This window comes from Mustela lutreola, chromosome 3 (assembly GCF_030435805.1).
Source record: "Mustela lutreola isolate mMusLut2 chromosome 3, mMusLut2.pri, whole genome shotgun sequence".
NCBI classification, from domain to species: domain Eukaryota; kingdom Metazoa; phylum Chordata; class Mammalia; order Carnivora; family Mustelidae; genus Mustela; species Mustela lutreola.
In genome coordinates, this window is record NC_081292.1 from 164,566,009 (window position 1) to 164,584,968 (window position 18,960).

The window sequence follows — 18,960 nt, forward strand, 5'->3', positions numbered from 1 at the left end:
CTGAGGAGGTACTGAGGTGACCAGAAGCCAGGCTGTCTGGACAGAAGGCATTACGCCAATCAGGTCCTATCTTTCCCCCAAAGCAGTGGGGGAATCCTGCCCACTTGGCTCAACGATGTGCTCAGGTTATTCTTCCACCTTACGATGCAGTGGTTAATGTTCATTAAGCACTTGTGTGCTAGACACCTATAAACAGCTAATCTATAGACACTGAGTCCTCATAACCACCATATGAGATAGCTAAATTTTAACCCCACTTTATCAGTATGGAACAGAGACAAATGACTAGATCACATACACTTCCTTTTTTGGGAAATGAATTAGTACAGAAGGACCCTGGAAGTCTACTCTGAAAGGCAGGCCCCGCATATAAGTGCGCCAGTAAACTGGTAGTTGGGGAAACAGCACGTCAGCATCTAGTCTGGACAGCTCAGAGCCAACGGGGCAGTGAGAGTCTGCAGTAAGGCAGACACAGAAGCAGCACGGCCAGGGTGTAACCCCAAACCGGTCCCTCCACTTCCTCTGCTTTCACACAGGGCAGTGAGACCTGGCCAGGTCTCCTTCCCAGACTGGGAGAGAACCAAATAAAATCACCAGCATGAAGCTCCTCAAGACCCCTAACACAGAATTCTCCCTTTTGCTGTACAGGGACTCACACACGTCCCACAAACAGCGGATGCACAAAATCAGTCATATTTGGTCCACAAGCAAACGTTACTCCATGCCTTCCTACCTCAAATGTCTTGTCCCATCTCTCTGGCAGAGAGAAAATCTGTGCTGTCTGTCCTCACACAGTCTGCACGGAACCAACATTCTAATCCAACGCCTCCCGTTGGATTAGTTTGATAGCTATCAAACTATCCACAGCAGTCCAGGCAAGACTACCTCATGGAAACAAAACAGATAGAGAAAGAAAAACCACCCTTTAAAGATTTAGCCCTAGGTTTTAAATCTTTCCATCGTCTCCTTACACTATGTACTGACATTATTTCCCTCCACACAAAATTGAATTTGTTTTTCCCAGCCACTACTGACTAGCACCTGAGAGGCCACTGGAGGCTGTGGCCATCAGCATAAATGGAAAAAGTGCTTGTGGGATGCACTGGGCCATATTCTGGTCCCAATTTAACTTCGGATGCCTCCCCAATGCCTTAGGATTATTTCTAGACCTTAGTGGACTAAAAACATTAACACCTTATCCCCACCTTTAAGATACAATTGACGTAAAGGCGAAAAAGGGTGTGGTTTCAACCAGTCTGAGCTTCCACCTGTGGCTCTGCGTGGGCCTCCACGCGGGACGCTCCCCAGGGAGACACTCCAGGGCCTCCATGCAGGACCCTTCCGGACCCTCCCCCGGGGCTCCACCGCAGACGCGCCCTCCCCCCGCCGCAGGCCCACCCCTGACTCCACCCCCCTCACCCAGCTTCCACGCAGGACGTCCCCCGGACAGACCTCGCCCCCTCGGACCCCCACTCAGGACGCCCCCCGGGCCGCTCCCCCGCCCCCCGACTTCCACTCGGGACGCCCCCCGGGTCGATACCCGCCCCCACCCCGGCTTCCACCCGAGAGGCCCGCGGGACGACCCCACCGCGACCCCTCCCCGGGCCTCCACGCGAGACCCTGTCCGGCCCGCCCTTGGGCCTCCGCGCTGCCGCCGGCGGCGGTCTCCGCACTCACGGGCCCCGCCAGCCAACTGGAAGGCCTCCGGAGCCCGGGCGCGGACTCCGCGGGTGGACCACTGTCCTGAGGCGCCCGGCCACCGCGGGCCTCAGTGCCAGTCCGGCCTCCGCCCGCCGCCCCCGCACTCCCGCCCGCCCACCCGCGGCCCAGCGGGCTCCCTGAGCCCTGCGTCCTCACCCGCCGACCCGGCCCGCGCCGTCGCCCCCAGCGGCCTTCGGGTTGCGCCAGCTCCTCCCGCTCACTACCGCCGCGCCCGACTGCCCGCGGGCCGCCTCCGCGCCGCAAGCCCCGCCCCGCGCCGCGTGCCCCGCCTGGGCCCGCCTCCACCCCCGCGGACGCGCTGCCGATTGGCCTGCGAGCCTCTGGGGCAGGGCCTCTACAGCCCGCGGCCCTGCGGCGCAGCACAGAATTATGATTGGTGAATAGACTGGAAGGAGGCGGGGCGAGAGGGGACTGGAGGAGTCGAATGCCAATCAGCAGAGACTCGCCTCGTGGGGCGGTGCTCGGCTCCGGGGGTTGGCTTCAGCTTTGGGCAGAGTTTCGGCCTGAGGGCCAGGGTTTGGCTCGCCGGGCGGGGGGCGGTTCTGGGCGCGGCCCCTCTCCGCACAGCCCCTCTCCTCCCGGCCCCCGCCCGCCAGCCACCCGAGTCGATCCTTATTGCACTCCTGGGGTCTCCTGGACTGTGGCCTAAGGCCACTGACGGCCCAGCGAGGCTATGGTGCGGTGGAGACTGGCCGCGTGGGGAAGGCCTATGGTCCTCTCAGCCTTGTGGTCCTTTAAGCCTCACGACCCCCCACCCGGGAACGGAAATATGACACTACTCCTGGGGCTCCCATACCCGCGACCACCAGGTGCACACACCCCTTCTTCTAAGGGTTCAGTGAATTCCTATGCATCCTTCAAGATCCTACCCAACTGGCCCGCAGGGGCGGGTCCTGCCCCGCGCTGTCCTCGAGGGGATAAATGTAGGATTGACTTGGGCTCATCCTTGAGGGGACCCCTCTTAGGAGTTTCACCACCTGGGCTTGGCCGGACTCATCACATTTTCTAAAAGAGGAGGCTAGAAAAGCTGAGCAGACTTCACACCTTCATAAAGAACCAGTAATAACTCCTCACTTAATAGCCAAACAATAGTGCTTTATTGATAAAAGGTTAGTTTCAATGGATACAAAATTGCTGTGTGAAATAAGTTTTCAAAATACATTTCTATAGGTAAAGATTACCCCTTAGTAAAACAATTATCTCTAAGTGAAAGTACGTTTTTAGATTTGGGCAACAAAACAGAGGGGGCCATAGACGTGAGAGGATATAGGTCTGCCCACCCAAATAGCCCTTATCATGCTGGCCCTAGCAGTTCTTGCAAACTTGGCAGGCGGGGGCTGCAGCCACCACGCACAACTGTGCCCCCAGCACTACCTTTTAAATGGCTTTTCCTAGTGTACTTAATGCCAACATAACCCAGATAGCTGGCCTTACACGGAGGTGCTTTACATTTCCTCTTGATGGATCTTTATATGACTGTACCTGAACCTAAGGCCTCTTTATTCAACAATGAGAAGACAAAATTCTTGAGAACACCCGATTACTGTCTGTAGCCCGCCTCTGTGACTAACCCGTTTGGACCACGTGACTTTATTTTGGCCCAAGCAAAAACTCTTCCCATCTTCAGGTGAAGCATTTTCTGCATCTCTGCCCCTCCTGTTAGAGCTAAATGAAAACACGGAGCCAACACCTGCTCCCTCCAGGTGTCCTTTCACCTGTCACTTTCTGGGGACCAGTTTCCTAGTGTCAGTAGAAATGCTGAAAGAAGCAAGCCCCAGAGCCCCTCAGTGCCCCTGGAGGGAAGGGAGCGGCCAAGGCCACAGAGCACAGAAAACCGATTGGACTGGTAGCATTGATAAGTCCCACACTATGGCACAGATTTGAAATGTCTTTGAGTCTCACCCGACACAACAAAGGATGTGATGGTAGCTGAAAATGTACAACAGTCTGCACACAGAAAAATGATTGCTCCTATCTGCCTTTCAGAAAACTATTAAAAATTTTAGAGAACCAGTTAAAAGAAAGCCAACTCGGCATTCAGGCATTATGGGGTCACGAGCCTCAGGGCCCAGGACAGGTCTGGGTTCAGAGGGCCACCCTCCAAAGAACCCCAATTCTCACTGCTGAGGCAGATCTTATAAACCTATAGTTACAGAAAGCACATGAGAGTGCCATAGAAAAATATAAAAAAGGCTGGTTTCTAAATATATCATTTATTAATTTTCCTTAAAAAAGTTACTTTTCATGTTAGTTGAGTAAAAATCATTTATTGGCTCTGTGTGGGTAAGAATTGTTGCTTTAATATGAAAACTGAAGCTCATGGACACTCGCTGACATAGCAGAGTATTACCAGTATCAGTGGGGAACACTACAAAACGTGGCTTGTGGTGTTCTCTGCAGAGCAGCTTAAAAAAATGACCTAGCATCAGAAGCCAAAGACTTTAAAATTTGCCCCTGATTACCTGTTTTTAAAAGAGCTATTTAAGTATACACATACCGTATTAGATAATAACTCTGTTTTACTTGGTAAAAAAAGCAAATGTGCAGATGAATTAACAGTATTGAATTATAGCAGCAAAACTGGTTTTAGGTATTGTGCTCGAAGCAAAGTGAAGCAAGGGAGAAGCGCCATCCTGGTGACCTGGCAGGTGAGTGCCCTGCAGATGCCAGCTCATCTTTCCACATCACTGGGTCCACATTGCTAGCACCCAGGCACAGGCTGGCTACGTCCGGATGTTCTAGAAATGAAATCAAGAGTGCTCCTCAACAACTAGTCAGGCCAGCCAAATCAAAGAAATTCAATGTTAATTACATATAATGACTGATCCTGGAAATCAGTTACAACATTAGTGGTTAGTCAAGGTGGAAGAAATATGAAAAATGCAAGGTTCACCTCACAAAATATAAAGTATAACATACCAACGAAATACAAATGTTAAAAGCACTTCATACAAAACAACACATCAAAAGTTTAAAAAAAAATTAAATTCTCAGGCACAGGTACTGTAAAATGTGGATGGGCACCCTTCCAATGATCTCTTGGAAACACGCAGCTGTAGAATTCATGCGGAATGTTTTCTGTGTCTTGCAAAGCGTTTTCTGGAAAAACACAACACAACATGTTTAAATGCAAGTGGTGCAACGCTCACTGCTATGACCATTAACAGCATCATTTTCTGTGTAACAAACGGCACAAACTGGGCAGAAGTTGACCGGTATGATCAGAGTTAACTAAATCAAAACATCTCTTGGGAACCAGGAGCACCACCAAACTACAGCGTGTGCAAAATATAAATCAGTTGTATAAACCTAAAGTTGATTCCTCATAACTTCATAGTTTTAACATTTAGAGAGGCAGCAAGATCAAAGAAGATGAGCAAACATCTGACACCCCGCCTGCCTCAAAGGAACCCCACTGCTCAGAAGTCCCATTTCTTTCTAACTCACCGGGCTTTCGCCATCAGGCACCAAACCTGCTCAAGCAGACTCAGCCTCATGGGGTCGGCGGTGCTGACATCATGCCGGTTAAAGGTATACAGGCAAATAACTTAAAACCCTGGCACACCACAGTGCCCTCATTGGTGCTATGTGGACTCAGCACACACTGTTGCAACTATTCTAAGGTGTCAACATGATGCTGAACATAAATAACCAACTCTGGCCCAGGAAGGGGGGTTACACGTACATTCCCATTCCAGTAACTGGTTACACCCAACACATGCATCTGTGTACTTCCTATGTACTTGAGACCTTTCCCCATAAGCCCCAAGGGCAGGATGCTGTTTTGGTGGCCAGCACTCCCACACACCCCTGCAGCTCCTTCCTCTATCACCTGCATGTCTGCCATGGGGGACTCCTGATGGATGTCCCAGGGTCGGGGCTCCCTGCCTTCTGTCTCACCAATCCTGCCCCATGTTGGCGAAGCCTGAGTTCACTCATGTCCCCAAATCCCCTCCTCTTACCACACACATCGTCCTGCCTCCACAGTCAGCCCCCCACCTGTAGTGGACTCTGCAGCTGCACCCCTAGCTTCCCGTCCCCAGATCTGTGCCTGTGGCCAGTATCCACTCAGTCTGCTAGCCCCAGGCATCTCTCTTCTAGGGAGCCATGTGCCTCAGCCCCAACCACACATAGCTGCTTCCTCCTCTGGCCTGTATTTGACTTCACCTCTCTGTCCTTCCTCTGCAAGGTAAGGAGAGCAGTCACCTAGAGAGCTCTGAATGCCCACCTGTCCAACGGACAGAGGGGAAGAGACACTTATTTTTTCCTGGTGTCTGCAGATTCCCTTCAAACTGGGAGGCCAGCGCACACTGGGCCAGGCATCTCCCACAACTCACGGACTGTCGTGGGATGGAGAACTGCGGCGACAGCAGAAGTCAGCAATCCCCCTCGAGGTCCCTGGTCCACCTGACCTAATCTGCTGCTTTACGCCATCTTTACCTTTGGTCTGCATAATCTGCTTTAGTAACACCTTCAAAACCCTGTTTTCAGCTGTAATAAGTTTCTAACTGCATGACTAATAAAGGTTATTTTGATATTTGTCTTTGTTAACATCTTTACTAGACAAGCAGAGCTGAAGAGGAGCTTCCACTTTTTAGAAGCTGCCTGGTCTCCTTGAATGCCAGCGAGAGTCAAACCCAAGAACTTCAAAATGCAAGACACTAGTGAGACAAGAGGGAGTACGCGTCGTCTGGAAACAGTTTACCCCCCTCCAACCCCTACGTTACCTCACACATGATGGCCATGGGCCCCGCCGTCACCGTCCCCACCCTGCATCTGCAGCTGCATTTGAGCCTGCATCCTGGCGATCATCTCCTGCATGCGGCGGAGCTACGGGACAGGACATGGGGACTTGTTACTGGTTCCCAAGGCCAGTCATCCCTGGATACCTTCTAGGGGCGCTGTGAGATTTCTAAGATTTCAACTGCCAGGCTTTCTCAAAACATGACAAAGAGCACTCAAAGGACTCTTATAAATCAGTAAAAGAACAAATAACTCAATAGAAAACTAAGCAATGATAAAAATTCAATTCAAGTAAGAAACAGAAATTAGCAGCAAACTGAAGAATTAAGAAAGACAGGATAACAAAAGATGCTTTTTAACCTAAACGGTGGGAAAGGGGCTGCCAATCCCAGATGTGGATCGCGCCTGGGACTTATCTTAAGGGGCAGCAAGGCGCCCACTGCTCACCGGGTGGATGGCTCTTCTCCACTACCTTCACCACTGTTCATGACTATGGTTTCCACTGATTTAGAAAGGCCTCCAGGCATGTGGTCATAAAATATTGACCTGAATTTTCTTAAGTAGCTTTGTAGTCATGTTTTTAACATTTAGGTACTTTAATCCATATTGAATTAATTTGTCCAAGAAGTGAGTCTTACTTCTCTTTCCAAAGGCTGGCCCATTGGAGGGTTTCCTGGATATGTGTGGATTCCACAGACTGCAATGCCACCTGTCGCAGACACTTTTCCATACTTCAGACCCATTTCTGGATGTGAATTCCATCAGCCCGTCATGCCCAAGCCACACAACGGATTTCTATGAGCAGTGGAGCTAACCCTCCCTCATCAGTATGCATTCACAGGGCCTCCTGTGCTTTCCATTCCCCATCTCCAGACCAAGTGTTGGAACTATTTCAGCAAGCTCTCCCCAAGAAGAACTTCACAAACCAAACCACTCTGCAGGAATGGCATTCAGTTAAGAGAGAACTGTGATCTTTGCAATGGGCGATTTAAAGTCATTAACATGCAATTTAAAGTCGTGTGTTCATTTAAATTCTGAAAATTGTTTCCAGGAGAATTTTCTAGTTTCTTCTCTGTATCAGTCCTGCATAGTTCTCAAATTTTTGTTAATGAGTGGCAGTCTCTTTCTTTGTATTTTGCAACTTATCTAGATCTATTATCTATATATAGAAAAACGACTGAATTTTGAGTACTTTACTAAGTTACTAAATTCACTAAGCTTTAGGGACGAAAGTCACTAAATCTGTACTATTCCCAAGTTTTTCCTTCTAAATGGCTACTGAAAATCAAATGATAACATGTGTAAAGCAATATCTATACTATACAGATGTACACATAATAAAATAGATTACATGTAATATATTCCTCCTCAAAAAAGGAAGAAAAACTGTAATGATCTGTGCATGTACACCAACAATATCCTTCTCTCCTTACCTCTGCTTCCTTCTCCAGCAGGATCTGGTCTTTATTCATGTCCTCGTTTTCCACTTTCCTAAGAGTTGAAAGAAATTACAATTAACAATATTGTAACAAACTTAATTGGTTATTTCTGATGACAAATACCCATAGTAAAATTTCACTTTACATTTCTGAGAAAAGTATTTAAAATTACCTGTTTATCACTAACACCAATGAATAAGAAAGAAAGATTAGAAAAAACACAGCACAAGATGGTGAATTTGAGAAACTTTTCTAACTCCAAGCAGGGGTAGGACACTCTGGTCTTTCCTTACTTGAAGAGTGGCAGCTGCCATCGGGGGGATGGACAGGTCTTAATAGACACAGACTGTGACAAGGACACTTGAACAAGAAGTAGGGTCTTAGCATCCAGGTCGAGGAGGCCAGCAGGGGAGGCCTGGTGAGCAGGCCCTGAGTGGTGAGGACACAGCTCTTCATGAGTGCACATTTGCCTTCCACATCGGCCTCTAAAACCTTACTTAATACCCGGTCCCCAGGTAAGGTTAAGCAAACCTTAACATACACCCTGTATATATACACAAATCCACCAGACTTCCAAAATGTGAATATTTTAATAAATTACAACACAGCCCACCCCCTGGATCTGCGATTACCGTGCCCCGTGCCAGGCCGTGGATTGGACACACATGACCCTCCTGAAGGGCAGTCAGAAGGTAAGCAGTAGCCCGTGCTGCATCCCAGCACCATGTCCCAGAGCCTCCGTCCCTTACCCGTCTCCTCCCCATATGCACATCATCACAGGAAAAGGGGTGAGTACAGGGCAAGAAGAGGTTTTGAGAGACAGACCACATTCATATAACCCTGATGGTAGGCCTCAGCTATAATGGTTTCATTTTACTGTGGTTGTTAATCCCTCACGTGTGCCCAATTTAGAGATTAAACTTTATCATAGACAGGAATGTACAGGAAATAGGGGTGTGCATATAAATTTCAGCATCCTCCTCAGTTCTAGGCACCCACTAGGGGTCTTGGAACGGATTCCTGTGGATCAGGAGTGTGGGAGCAACCACTATACAGAAAATTCTTATTATAAATGATACAGATCACTTGATACGTAAGCTAAGCAGAGATAAGATGTGATCAGGCAGAAATCAGGTCACAAAACACAGATCTTGAATAAAACCTATTACAGTGGTGAAAGAGAAAAGGTGAGGGCACTGTGTGCATTTCTGAGGAGTGGAGCTGCCTTCTTTTTTCTTTTAAAGATTTTATTTATTTATTTGAGAGAGAGTGAGAGAGAACACAAAGGAGAGTAAGGTCAGAGAGAGGCAGACTCCCCATGGAGCTGGGAGTCCGATGCGGGACTTGATCCCGAGATTCCGGGATCATGACCTAAGCTGAGGCAGTCTCTTAACCAACTTAGCCACCCAGGCGCCCTGGAGCTGCCTTTCTTAATGGCACGTAAGTCTGCCCTCATTTACAGACAGGGTGATGTTCTTGAGACCAATCTCTGGCCTTTCCAGCTAAACCTGCTCTTTGCGTGCTGATGGTTCATGTTACCTTTGACAGGTTACAGAAAACAAGGTAAGATGACATTAGCAACAAATGCCTAGTAATAGCTTCTGAGTAGGAAACCAAATTGTGCTGCTTAGAGTCAGGAAAGCCCAGCAGGACAGGGTGAATCTGTGACACAGTATGGAGAGAAGGGGACAGCCATGAGGTGGGGGAAACAACCTGCCGCCTCTCTTGAGCCTCTCAGAGCGGAAGTTTTCATAGTGAAGGTCCTGAGTCACCTCCTGGAGATCCTGCATGTGGGTGCTGGAAGAGAGAAGGGTGGGGCAAGGCTGGCTGTGTGTGGGAGCTGTCGGCAGGGAGAAGCCCCACTAGCCGAAACCCCACTTTTTACTTGCTGAATCGTACACAAAGTTGCTGGAATCTGGGATATGGAGCTGAGGCTGTGCAGCTTTCTCTCCTCCCTCCCCCCAAAACAGATGGAAGCACAGCCCACAGGACTGGGAGAGGAGACCCTTCCAAGTAGCCTCTCCTACAGGTGCTGCCAAGCTCTGCATGAGCCCATCACCAGTGCCCAGGTAAGATTTTAGGAGATCATTCTAGGTAAACAATATCTGAAACAGAACATGCATTTCTGAAAGAACTTAGGGAAAACATGCAATTCATATAATTGAATTCTCCAGCTTAAAGACTTCATTAATTTAAGCTATGGAAAAGACCATACATTGAAGCACTAATATTTTGAATAAACCAAAAACAGGACTTTAAATCTTCTAATCATCTCAGAAAACATTTATCATTTTCTTGGCTCAGCTTTTTCAAATACTTAAGCATCCAAGAATGAGTAAAGGTAACATATTCCATCTGCTCAGAACGTGAGGAAAGGGATAGAGAGCAGGCAGGGGGCCGGCATGCTCTCGCTTGCTCTAAGAAACACACAACACACAGGAAGGCTCCATCTGCAGCCTCCACAACAGCAGTGTGACCACAAGAACCCGTCCCAAGCTTCCTATGCAGTGACTGAATTGTTTTTAATCAATTTTCAGTGGTTTTAATCAATTTTCAGTTACTTGAAATTTACCTAAATCACCCACTCTCTAATGGAGTAAAGGGATCTTCGATTTCAGCAATACTCTTTGTATGCCTCTTGATTCAAGAACAGCATCAACTACTGTCATTTTTAGATGAACACTTTTTAGAGGAAAACGTCTGCTTTTGTAGTTAGGTCTGTTGTAGGTGCTAAGAACACACGGAAGAACCTCAGAGCTGTCTGGGGCAAACCTGAAATGGTCATGTGTGGCGGCCAAGGGTGGAGAGGCCACTGTGCAGCCAGCCTGAATATCTGCCCCCAGAGCAGGAGGTGTCCCATGTTCAGTGCGGCCATGCCACAGAGCACATCTGGTCTACTTTCAGCGTCAAGAGAGCTGGGAGACTAGGGAAGAGGGTGTGCTAAGCACTTGGTCTCGAGAGGGACAGGCGGGTTCTGCAGTGTGAGTCCCAGAGAGCTCCCAGGGAGGGCCTTCCACAATAGCCTGTTCCACAACAGGCTGCAGCGGCCCCCGCACACCCAGCAGTCAAAAAGCTTCACTCTCTGTGCTCGACACTGCCCATGGGAATGCCCAGGGATGCCCAGGGGACACACGGGGACGTATAGGGAAGCACAGGGGCACCCGGGGACGCCCGGGGTTCTTACATGAGCATTGTCCGCAGCTTCAAAAAGTCGTTGTGCTCCGGGTTCTCCACCTCCACAACACCCCACGGGTAGAGGCGGCCTCTGACCTTCTTGCCCTTGGCTTCAATCAACTGATTGGATCCAACCACAGAGAATGGGATACTGGCCTAGAAAGAGACACACCAGGTAGAGAGGCTCCACGCAGGGAAAGCCAGCTTCCACTGCGAACACAAGAACACAGGCATGGGCTGAACACACTGCTGCTTATTACATGCTTCCTTGGCAAACTAAAACATTTTACTCAGAAGTGACAGGTATTTTCCACATGGGAAAAGTTATATGGAACAAATTAAACCCATAATAACACTTCTAAACTTTAGGTGACAGCTATGTCAAAATATATTTAAAATAAAAATACTACTGTAACTGAATCTACCAGACAATCTGTGAAAGGCCAGCCTTCCACGAGGTGGCCCTCTGTCAACTCCTTCCACAGCACTGATGACAGGAACAGGACTGACTCGTTTTAGGCATCTGGAGAGCACTCTTACCTTGAGAAGTCTAGTCTGCTCTTTAAAGTCCTCATCTTCATCTGATTCTGCATCAGGTAAGTGATAGATTTTGATGTTATGTTCTTCAATTTCATCCAGAATCTGAAAGGATGACAAACCAGGAGCAATTTTAAACCACATGACATTTCAATCAAATCTAACTAATAAAAATATATCAGAATTATCCAACTTTCAATACAGAATTAAACCAATTACTGGTTTTCAAATAATTTTATACACTGCTGGAGCAGTATTTATGCTGGCCTTTCATGCAGTCTTCTGTCCAGAGTAAACAATAATAATGCACCAGCTTCAGCATATAAAGCAGCAGACGAACACCAATGCCAGCACAGCAGTGACGAGGAGATCACACACCACAGCCAACCTCAGGAACCAAACATGCCCTAGGAGCAGCACAGCCCGAGGCCACAGGCACCAAGAGACCCACAAGCTTCGCCGGAGGCCAACAGAGGAGGAAGAGGCACATAGCAGAATAATCTTGCTTAAGGCTCTGAGGAGAGGACACAGTAAAACACCTGGGGTGGCTGGACAGTAAGCCTCTCAGTGGGGTAATCCAGAGGGACAACCCAATACCAGGCTGGGCTCTGGGTTTTATTCAACAGGCAACAACTGACAGCAGAAGAACCACACCCTTCAACCAACCAGGCTGCAGAGTGGCCTAGAGGGGACGAAATGCCCTCTGTGCTAGGCATTCCAGCAGGTATAGGCAGGCTAAAGCTCTCCTTACCCTCCTGCAGGATCCTGGGCCACAAGGGACAAGCACATATGCCAAGTCAGGAGAAATATCCCTACTTTAGACCCTAATCTGGCAATGGATCTTCTTAATGGGAACTCTCAGGCATTTCTGATCAAAGACCTCGAACCTGACACACTGTCTGCACAAAGTCAGGATTCATGAAGAGGTCTTTCTCCCTCCTCCCAACGTCCTTCCAGCATCCCCATTCTTAGTGGAGGCAGAGGAATGATTTCCCCCATGGGAGAAGGAAGGCAGTAAGTGTAAACCTGCTGTATTTCTTCCCCTTTCCTGCCCATTATCCATCTCTGCTGGCCCATCTGCTCTATGTCGGCCCCATCAAGACAGGGTGTACACTGAGGATGAGAATCCAGTAGAGAAATATGTAATAAAAGGCTATTTTGAATTGGAAAGAGGAAAAAGGAAGGGAAGAATCAACAACAATCACAGATTTCTCTGTCTGGGCGACTGCACCAGAGATAAACTCAGGTACAGGGCCAGGGAAGCTGGGAAATAAGCTCAGAAGCGGGGGAAGAAGAGACTCTTGTTTACACACATGAAAAAGAAGATTCTCAAAAGGGAAAAAAGCAGAAGCTACAGGAGATGATATGATGAAAACAATATTAAACCATGCCAACATTCAGGGGTTCGGAAGACAGGTAATGAAACAGGCAGAAAGACAAGTGCTGAGCTTCTGAAAGCACAGCCCACCCCGCTGCTGAGGCCCAAGAGCAGGGACAACTGTTGCTGGCTGATGGGGAGCCAGAGTTCGAGATAAAGGAGAGGGTAGGAAACAATACCGGGAAGTGTAAGACCAAAGCAGGTCTTCCAGAAGTTTTTCTAGATCAGGGACTGGGGAGGTACCAGGAAGTACAGGGGAGAAACCAGATCAAGAGGAGGGATTAGGAAGACCCAAGATGAAAGTGATAAGGGCAAAATGGGATTTCACTTCATCTTAGACTTTGAAATCAAGCCCTAGAGTTCTGGACATAGGATCAGAGATGGGAGGACACAACATTCTAACTCTGTCCCTGCTCCCCTCTCTGAAATCCAGCGTAACATTCTTTTTTTTTTTTTTTTTTTTTTTTTTTTTTTTTTTAAAGATTTTATTTATTTATTTGTCAGAGAGAGAGAGCACAGGCAGAGAGGCAGGCAGAGTCAGAGGGAGAGGCAGGCTCCCTGCGGGGCAAGGAGCCCGATGTGGGACTCGATCCCAGGACGCTGGGATCATGACCTGAGCCGAAGGCAGCTGCTTAACCAACTGAGCCACCCAGGCGTCCCCAGCGTAACATTCTTTATTAGAAAAGGTGGAGTTCCCCTAAGGGGGAGCTACTCAAATAAATATGGTCCAGCATAAACGTGTCAAAGCTTTCAGGGGCTCTCCCAAAGGCCTGGATATTTCCTAAAGGACTGGCAGGCACTCAGACAGCAGAGGAAAAGGCTGACAAACATGCATGCATACAAATGAAAAACTCTGCTGTGACAGAAGACAGCAAGAAAATTGTGAAAACAGAAAAATCAAAACTAGGTCTGAAAACAGTGTGTTTCACTGTTTCACTTTTATTGACTCGTAAGTCAATTAAAAAAAAAAAAAGGCAATGAAAACAAAGCACAGGCTCTAAAACCTGAGAGAGAGCATACTAACAGGGATCAAGTAGCAGGACACAAACACACTTACATCAGCAACTGGGAAACACAAATGGAAACCAGATGCCACTTCCTGTTTTTCAGATGGGAGACATTTTAGAAAAACTGGTGACACATCTAGGATGGTTCCAGGTGTGCCAGAGGGCAGAGTGCTCACACTGCTTTGGGCACGTAAGGTGTTACAAACTTGTTTTGAGGGAAATTCAAACTTTATTTTTTTCTTTTAAAGACGTTTTTTAGGGTTGCCTGGGTGGCTCAGTCCTGGGATCAAGTCCAGTGTTGGACTCCCTGCTCAGCAGGGAGTCTGCTTCTCCCTCTCCCACTTCCCTTGTGTTCCCTTTCTCACTGTCTCTCTCTCTCTATCAAATAATGTCTTTAAAAGTCTTTATATATTTGAAAGTGAGAGAGAGAGCACACTAGCCAGGGTTGGGGGGAGAGGCCAAGGGAGAAGCAGACTCCCTGCTGAGCAGGGAGCCTGATGCAGGACTTGATCCCAGAACCCTCGATTAGAGTCCTGGCAAAGGCACACGCTTAATGACTGAGTCACCCAGACGTCCTAGGGAAATTAAAACTTTAAATGTCCATCTTTCAATATTTAAAATGCCCATCCATCTCTTTCTAAGAATCTGACTTTAATAATTCTGAGAAGGCAGACATGTACCTACTCTGTGCCAGGTACTGTTCTAGACTCTTGGCATATACAAGGAAGTTAAGCAAAGATCCCTGATGCCAGGAATTGAGGGACGATGGTGGAAGGACCAAGAAACACACTGAAGAAATATTTTTGTGTGTGCTGGGAATGCTCTTATTTGAGACAGAGAGTGTGTGTGTATATTGCTCTGAGCTGTGTTAAGGGTGCGGGGGAGTGTTTTCTATGTATGCTGGAATTCTTAGAAAGTCAAGTGACAGTATAATATGTATGCTATGGACCCATTCCATAAAAACAAAAACATAGACTATGCTTTGAAATGGTACACAGGTAACTGTTAACAACTACTGCTTTTACGGATAATTAAAGGGGAGCCTGGGTGGCTTAGTCTGTTAAGCGTCAGACTCTTGGTTTCGGCTCAAGTCATGATCTCAGGGTTGTGATACTGAGTTAGGCTCCGTGTTAGGCTCCATGCTGGGTGTGGGGCCTGCTTGCCATTCTCGGTCTCCCTTCCTCTGTCCCCACTCACACCCCTGCTTACACTCTCTCTCTCAAAAAAATAAAGAAAGAAAGAACTTTTATTTGTAGAATTCAGTATATGAGTTTAGACTTTCTTAATGAGCATACAAATAGAAAACAGGCAAATAATTAAAAAATATATACCAAAGAATCCACGAAGACACTTTTAGGATAACACAGAAAAAGGCACCAGAGACGAACAACCAGCACACGGCTGCTGGGAGACCAGGGGCACTTGGGCTGGTGAATGGACAAGTGCAAGGCAACCTCTTAATGGCCAAAACAGAGGCCTTTTAAACAGTCACAATAACAGATTACAATTAAAACTTATTCCTAACCGGACGGTTTGTAGTAAAACGTTTAGATCAACTAACAACTTCACAAAGACGATCATACTTCCACGCCCACATCACTCACCTAGCACATGGCGTCCCTTCTACTCACTGAAGGCATTTCATGTAAGGGGAATTACAGAGAATAAGAACTTGACAACAGTGAGAATATTAAAAATCTACAGGTGTTCAGTGTTCCTTAAAAACCATCAAACTCCCCACCTGCTCCCCCATATCTCCAACACACATCCACTCTTCCCCAGGCTCCTGGCCCTCAGCTACCCTCAGTATGAGACACATACCCTCTTCTTCAAGCGCTCCCGTTCCTTCAGGGTGAGTGTGTCAGCTTTGGCAATGACAGGCACGATGTTCACCTTATTGTGTATTGCTTTCATAAATGCGACGTCTAAAGGCTTAAGTCTGAAAGGAGTGAGACTGTCATGAATTCAGGGAAAGAACAGGGAGACCACACATTTCTTTTCTCTCAAAATTATCTCTCACTTCTTGTATTAAAATACACAACTTAGGGGAAGCTGTCAACCCACCAAGCAGAAAGGAAAGTCTAAGGACTTGTTGGTTTCTACAGTAAGCAGTCCACTTACCCGTGTCCAAAGGGCGAGATAAAGTAAAAGCAGCAGTGCACTCTATTATCAATGATGTGCCGTCTGTTCAAGCCACTCTCGTCATGCAGGTACCGTTCAAACTGCTCATCGATGTAGGAGATGATGGTCTTAAAACTGTGAGAAACATAAATAGCGGTAACAATGGGATACAAAAGGCAGGCAGCTCCTAACTTCAAAGACAAAACCAGTTTTTTTCTGTCTCCTGCCTCCTACCAAATGTAATTTGATAACTCACTCAACAGATGGGACTGGAAAACAGGCTCCTACATTTGGCAAGATGGAGGTTTTTGGAAAGTGTGCCAAGCTTAATTTCCCCCAAGTGCCGGGGTGTGTGTGTGTGTCAAGGCCTGAAGAGAAGCGGTGAAAACACCTGAGGTGGCTGAACAGAGCGCTGCCAGATCACACAAGGACTGTGAGTGCAGAGGATGGGGCAGGTGTGACAACATGAACCACTGTCGTAGGATACAAGAAGCAACACAGAGCAGGGCACGACTCCCGAGGAAGGAAAGGGATGGGAGAGCCTCTCCCTTCCCCCTCAGTGCTGGCACACCCATGCTTTACACCCCACAATACAGGAGCCCACTGCTTCCACCATAACGCGGGCCTCACCGCAGGGTATGAGGCTGAGTGCCCTTCTGTCTGCGGCTGTCCTCCTGTGCCACAAGGCTGAGGATGTCTCTAAGAGGAAGGACTACATCAGAGTCCTCTCCACTGGCCAGGGTTCATTCAGATCTGGGGGTTTCCTTTATATGAGCAGTTGATGAATGGTTAGCTCTTACAGGAAAAATAACTTTTTCTTTGTGAGAGTTCTCATTTAAAGTGTTATCATCCGCGCACGTTGAACTGTCCCACCTCTTCATTAGACACAGCTACCTCAAACCCAATCACCACCTGATCACTTTAAATGTGAATGCATTCAAATAACCCTAAGCACTTCTGGAGCCATGTCCCCGAGTGGCGTACCAATCCCTGCAGTTGATGGCGTCCCCATAGCCGGGTGTGTCCACCACTGTCAGGCGTAGCTTGACCCCTCGCTCCTCGATCTCCACAGTCGAAGCCTCAATCTGGACAGTTCTTTCAATTTTCTCTAGAAAAACAAGCTTAATGAGAAAATGTGCCTAAAAATCAACCCAGTTTTCAAAGAAGAAAGATGACCTGTTAGTTTCTTATTAATAAATGACTCAGAACTTCATTACCCCTCTTGGAGGAAAGTTTTTAGAGGTAAGACAAGGTGTTTTACCTCACTTTACCTCACTGTGTAAAGTGAGCCCCAAGCTGGCAAGGACACCTGGCAGCTAAGATCAAATAGCAGCTCAGGAGGGTTAAAATGGCAATATTGAAAATTATGACTTCTGTTGCTCATGCAAAGAGAACAATTTATGACTGTTGAAAACTGAATTCAGAGATACTTACAAGAGGGCTCTAAGTCCCAGTGTGGTGGCCTGTGTTCTAGGCTCCGATGGGGTGCACTAACTCACCACGCTCCGACAACACACCAGGAGGGCACACCCTATTCCCACAATGGTCAGCTACTCAAACATGACCCTCAAACATGTATTGCAGGCAGAAACTATTCCTTATCCTTCTACAGTAAAAGGGAACACACGTGGAAAGGCTGGGCCTGTGGATTCATACTGTCTAAAATCAAGACCAAGGCCAACAGCGGCAGCACCTTTCCCAACAAAAATAACACGGCGTTTGTGTTTAAGCAGAACTAACCCACAAGGCTGAGGCAAAATGACCATTCCCGTGCTCTCCACAGCTCCCATGCAGAGAACTCCAGCTACAGCACACGGGGCTTCCATACCTGCAGCTCCAGGGATGATTCTTTCTGGGTAAAGGTCAGTGAGGAACAGGCTGTTTATGAGAGTTGATTTTCCAAGACCCGATTCACCTTTCAATGAAAATGAAAACACTTGTCAGGACACAAGCCGCACAACACACGTAATCTACTGAGTTGATGTGGCACGGGGTTCAGTACCACACATGCATCCTCATCTGTACTCCATTTGACCACTATCACTTTGGTATGACTCTCCCCATTTCATTGATGGGGAAACGGGTGCCTCTGGACTTGGAGAGCTATCCAGAGCAGGGCCTTGATGGGAAAAGATGTGTATTTCGTATCCTAGGAGACAAAGACCTAATCAAGGTCATTTGTCTGAAAGGCCATTTATTTGAAATCAGGGCCTTGATCTGAATCCAGGTCTTTGAGTCTCCAGAATTCCCACATGGTAAGATCAGAAACACACTCTTAGTTCTTCACAAAATGTGTGGGATGGACTTTATGAATTTTTTTTTTTTTTGATAAATAAAATGCAGATTAGTTTCCAGTTATGATTTGCTGTCAAAGCAACCACATTTTCAGGCAACTGAACAAATCTATCGAACAGTGTCAACAGCACTCTGGCTTGCCCAGCTGTGGGACACACAAACAGAACACATGCCTGAGACCACAATGGAGCCCGCAATCTCTCCCTCCTGCCACCAAGGCAGGAGCAGGCCACAGCTCCCCCTTTCCTGCTGTCACACATTCCATGCAGTCAGGCAACCTTCCCACTCCACACTGTTGAGTGTGACAGGACCAATTAAGACAACACATACTCACTTGAGCATGTAATGAGTTAGGAATTCTTCCTCAACTACTATCATACTTGAATTCAGGATGTTTTGAGTTCTGTAATATTTGTAGTGTACAGTATTTGAAACTTAATTTCCAGGAGGATGCAAGACAGCTAAAGTTAAGTGTTACAACCTAAGGAGGCACCTGCAGATTCTACCGTCTCCGTGCATGCCATCAACTAAGGCTGAGTTCTGC

At 47.5% G+C, this 18,960-nt stretch overlaps 2 protein-coding genes across 13 annotated transcripts in view; both read right to left on the reverse strand.

Annotated features, from left to right (window-relative positions):
- Positions 1 to 1,966, reverse strand: part of FARP2 (FERM, ARH/RhoGEF and pleckstrin domain protein 2) — a 112,698-nt gene extending 110,732 nt beyond the window's left edge. For all 9 annotated transcript variants that reach the window (XM_059167410.1, XM_059167417.1, XM_059167414.1 and 6 more), the window contains exon 1: positions 1,858 to 1,966. The gene's annotated coding sequence lies outside the window, so the exon portion shown is untranslated. The remainder of the gene's footprint in view (positions 1 to 1,857) is intronic.
- An 830-nt stretch (positions 1,967 to 2,796) lies between these two features.
- SEPTIN2 (septin 2) overlaps positions 2,797 to 18,960 on the reverse strand; it is a 33,812-nt gene continuing 17,648 nt past the window's right edge. For all 4 annotated transcript variants that reach the window (XM_059167435.1, XM_059167432.1, XM_059167434.1 and 1 more), the window contains 10 exons: positions 17,950 to 18,036; positions 17,106 to 17,229; positions 16,122 to 16,256; positions 15,822 to 15,939; positions 11,619 to 11,720; positions 11,089 to 11,234; positions 9,618 to 9,701; positions 7,899 to 7,956; positions 6,450 to 6,552; positions 2,797 to 4,821 (listed from right to left, as the gene is read on the reverse strand). In XM_059167435.1, coding sequence (XP_059023418.1) covers positions 6,451 to 6,552; positions 7,899 to 7,956; positions 9,618 to 9,701; positions 11,089 to 11,234; positions 11,619 to 11,720; positions 15,822 to 15,939; positions 16,122 to 16,256; positions 17,106 to 17,229; positions 17,950 to 18,036 — 956 coding nt within the window. In that variant the 3' untranslated portion in view covers positions 2,797 to 4,821; position 6,450. The remainder of the gene's footprint in view (positions 4,822 to 6,449; positions 6,553 to 7,898; positions 7,957 to 9,617; positions 9,702 to 11,088; positions 11,235 to 11,618; positions 11,721 to 15,821; positions 15,940 to 16,121; positions 16,257 to 17,105; positions 17,230 to 17,949; positions 18,037 to 18,960) is intronic.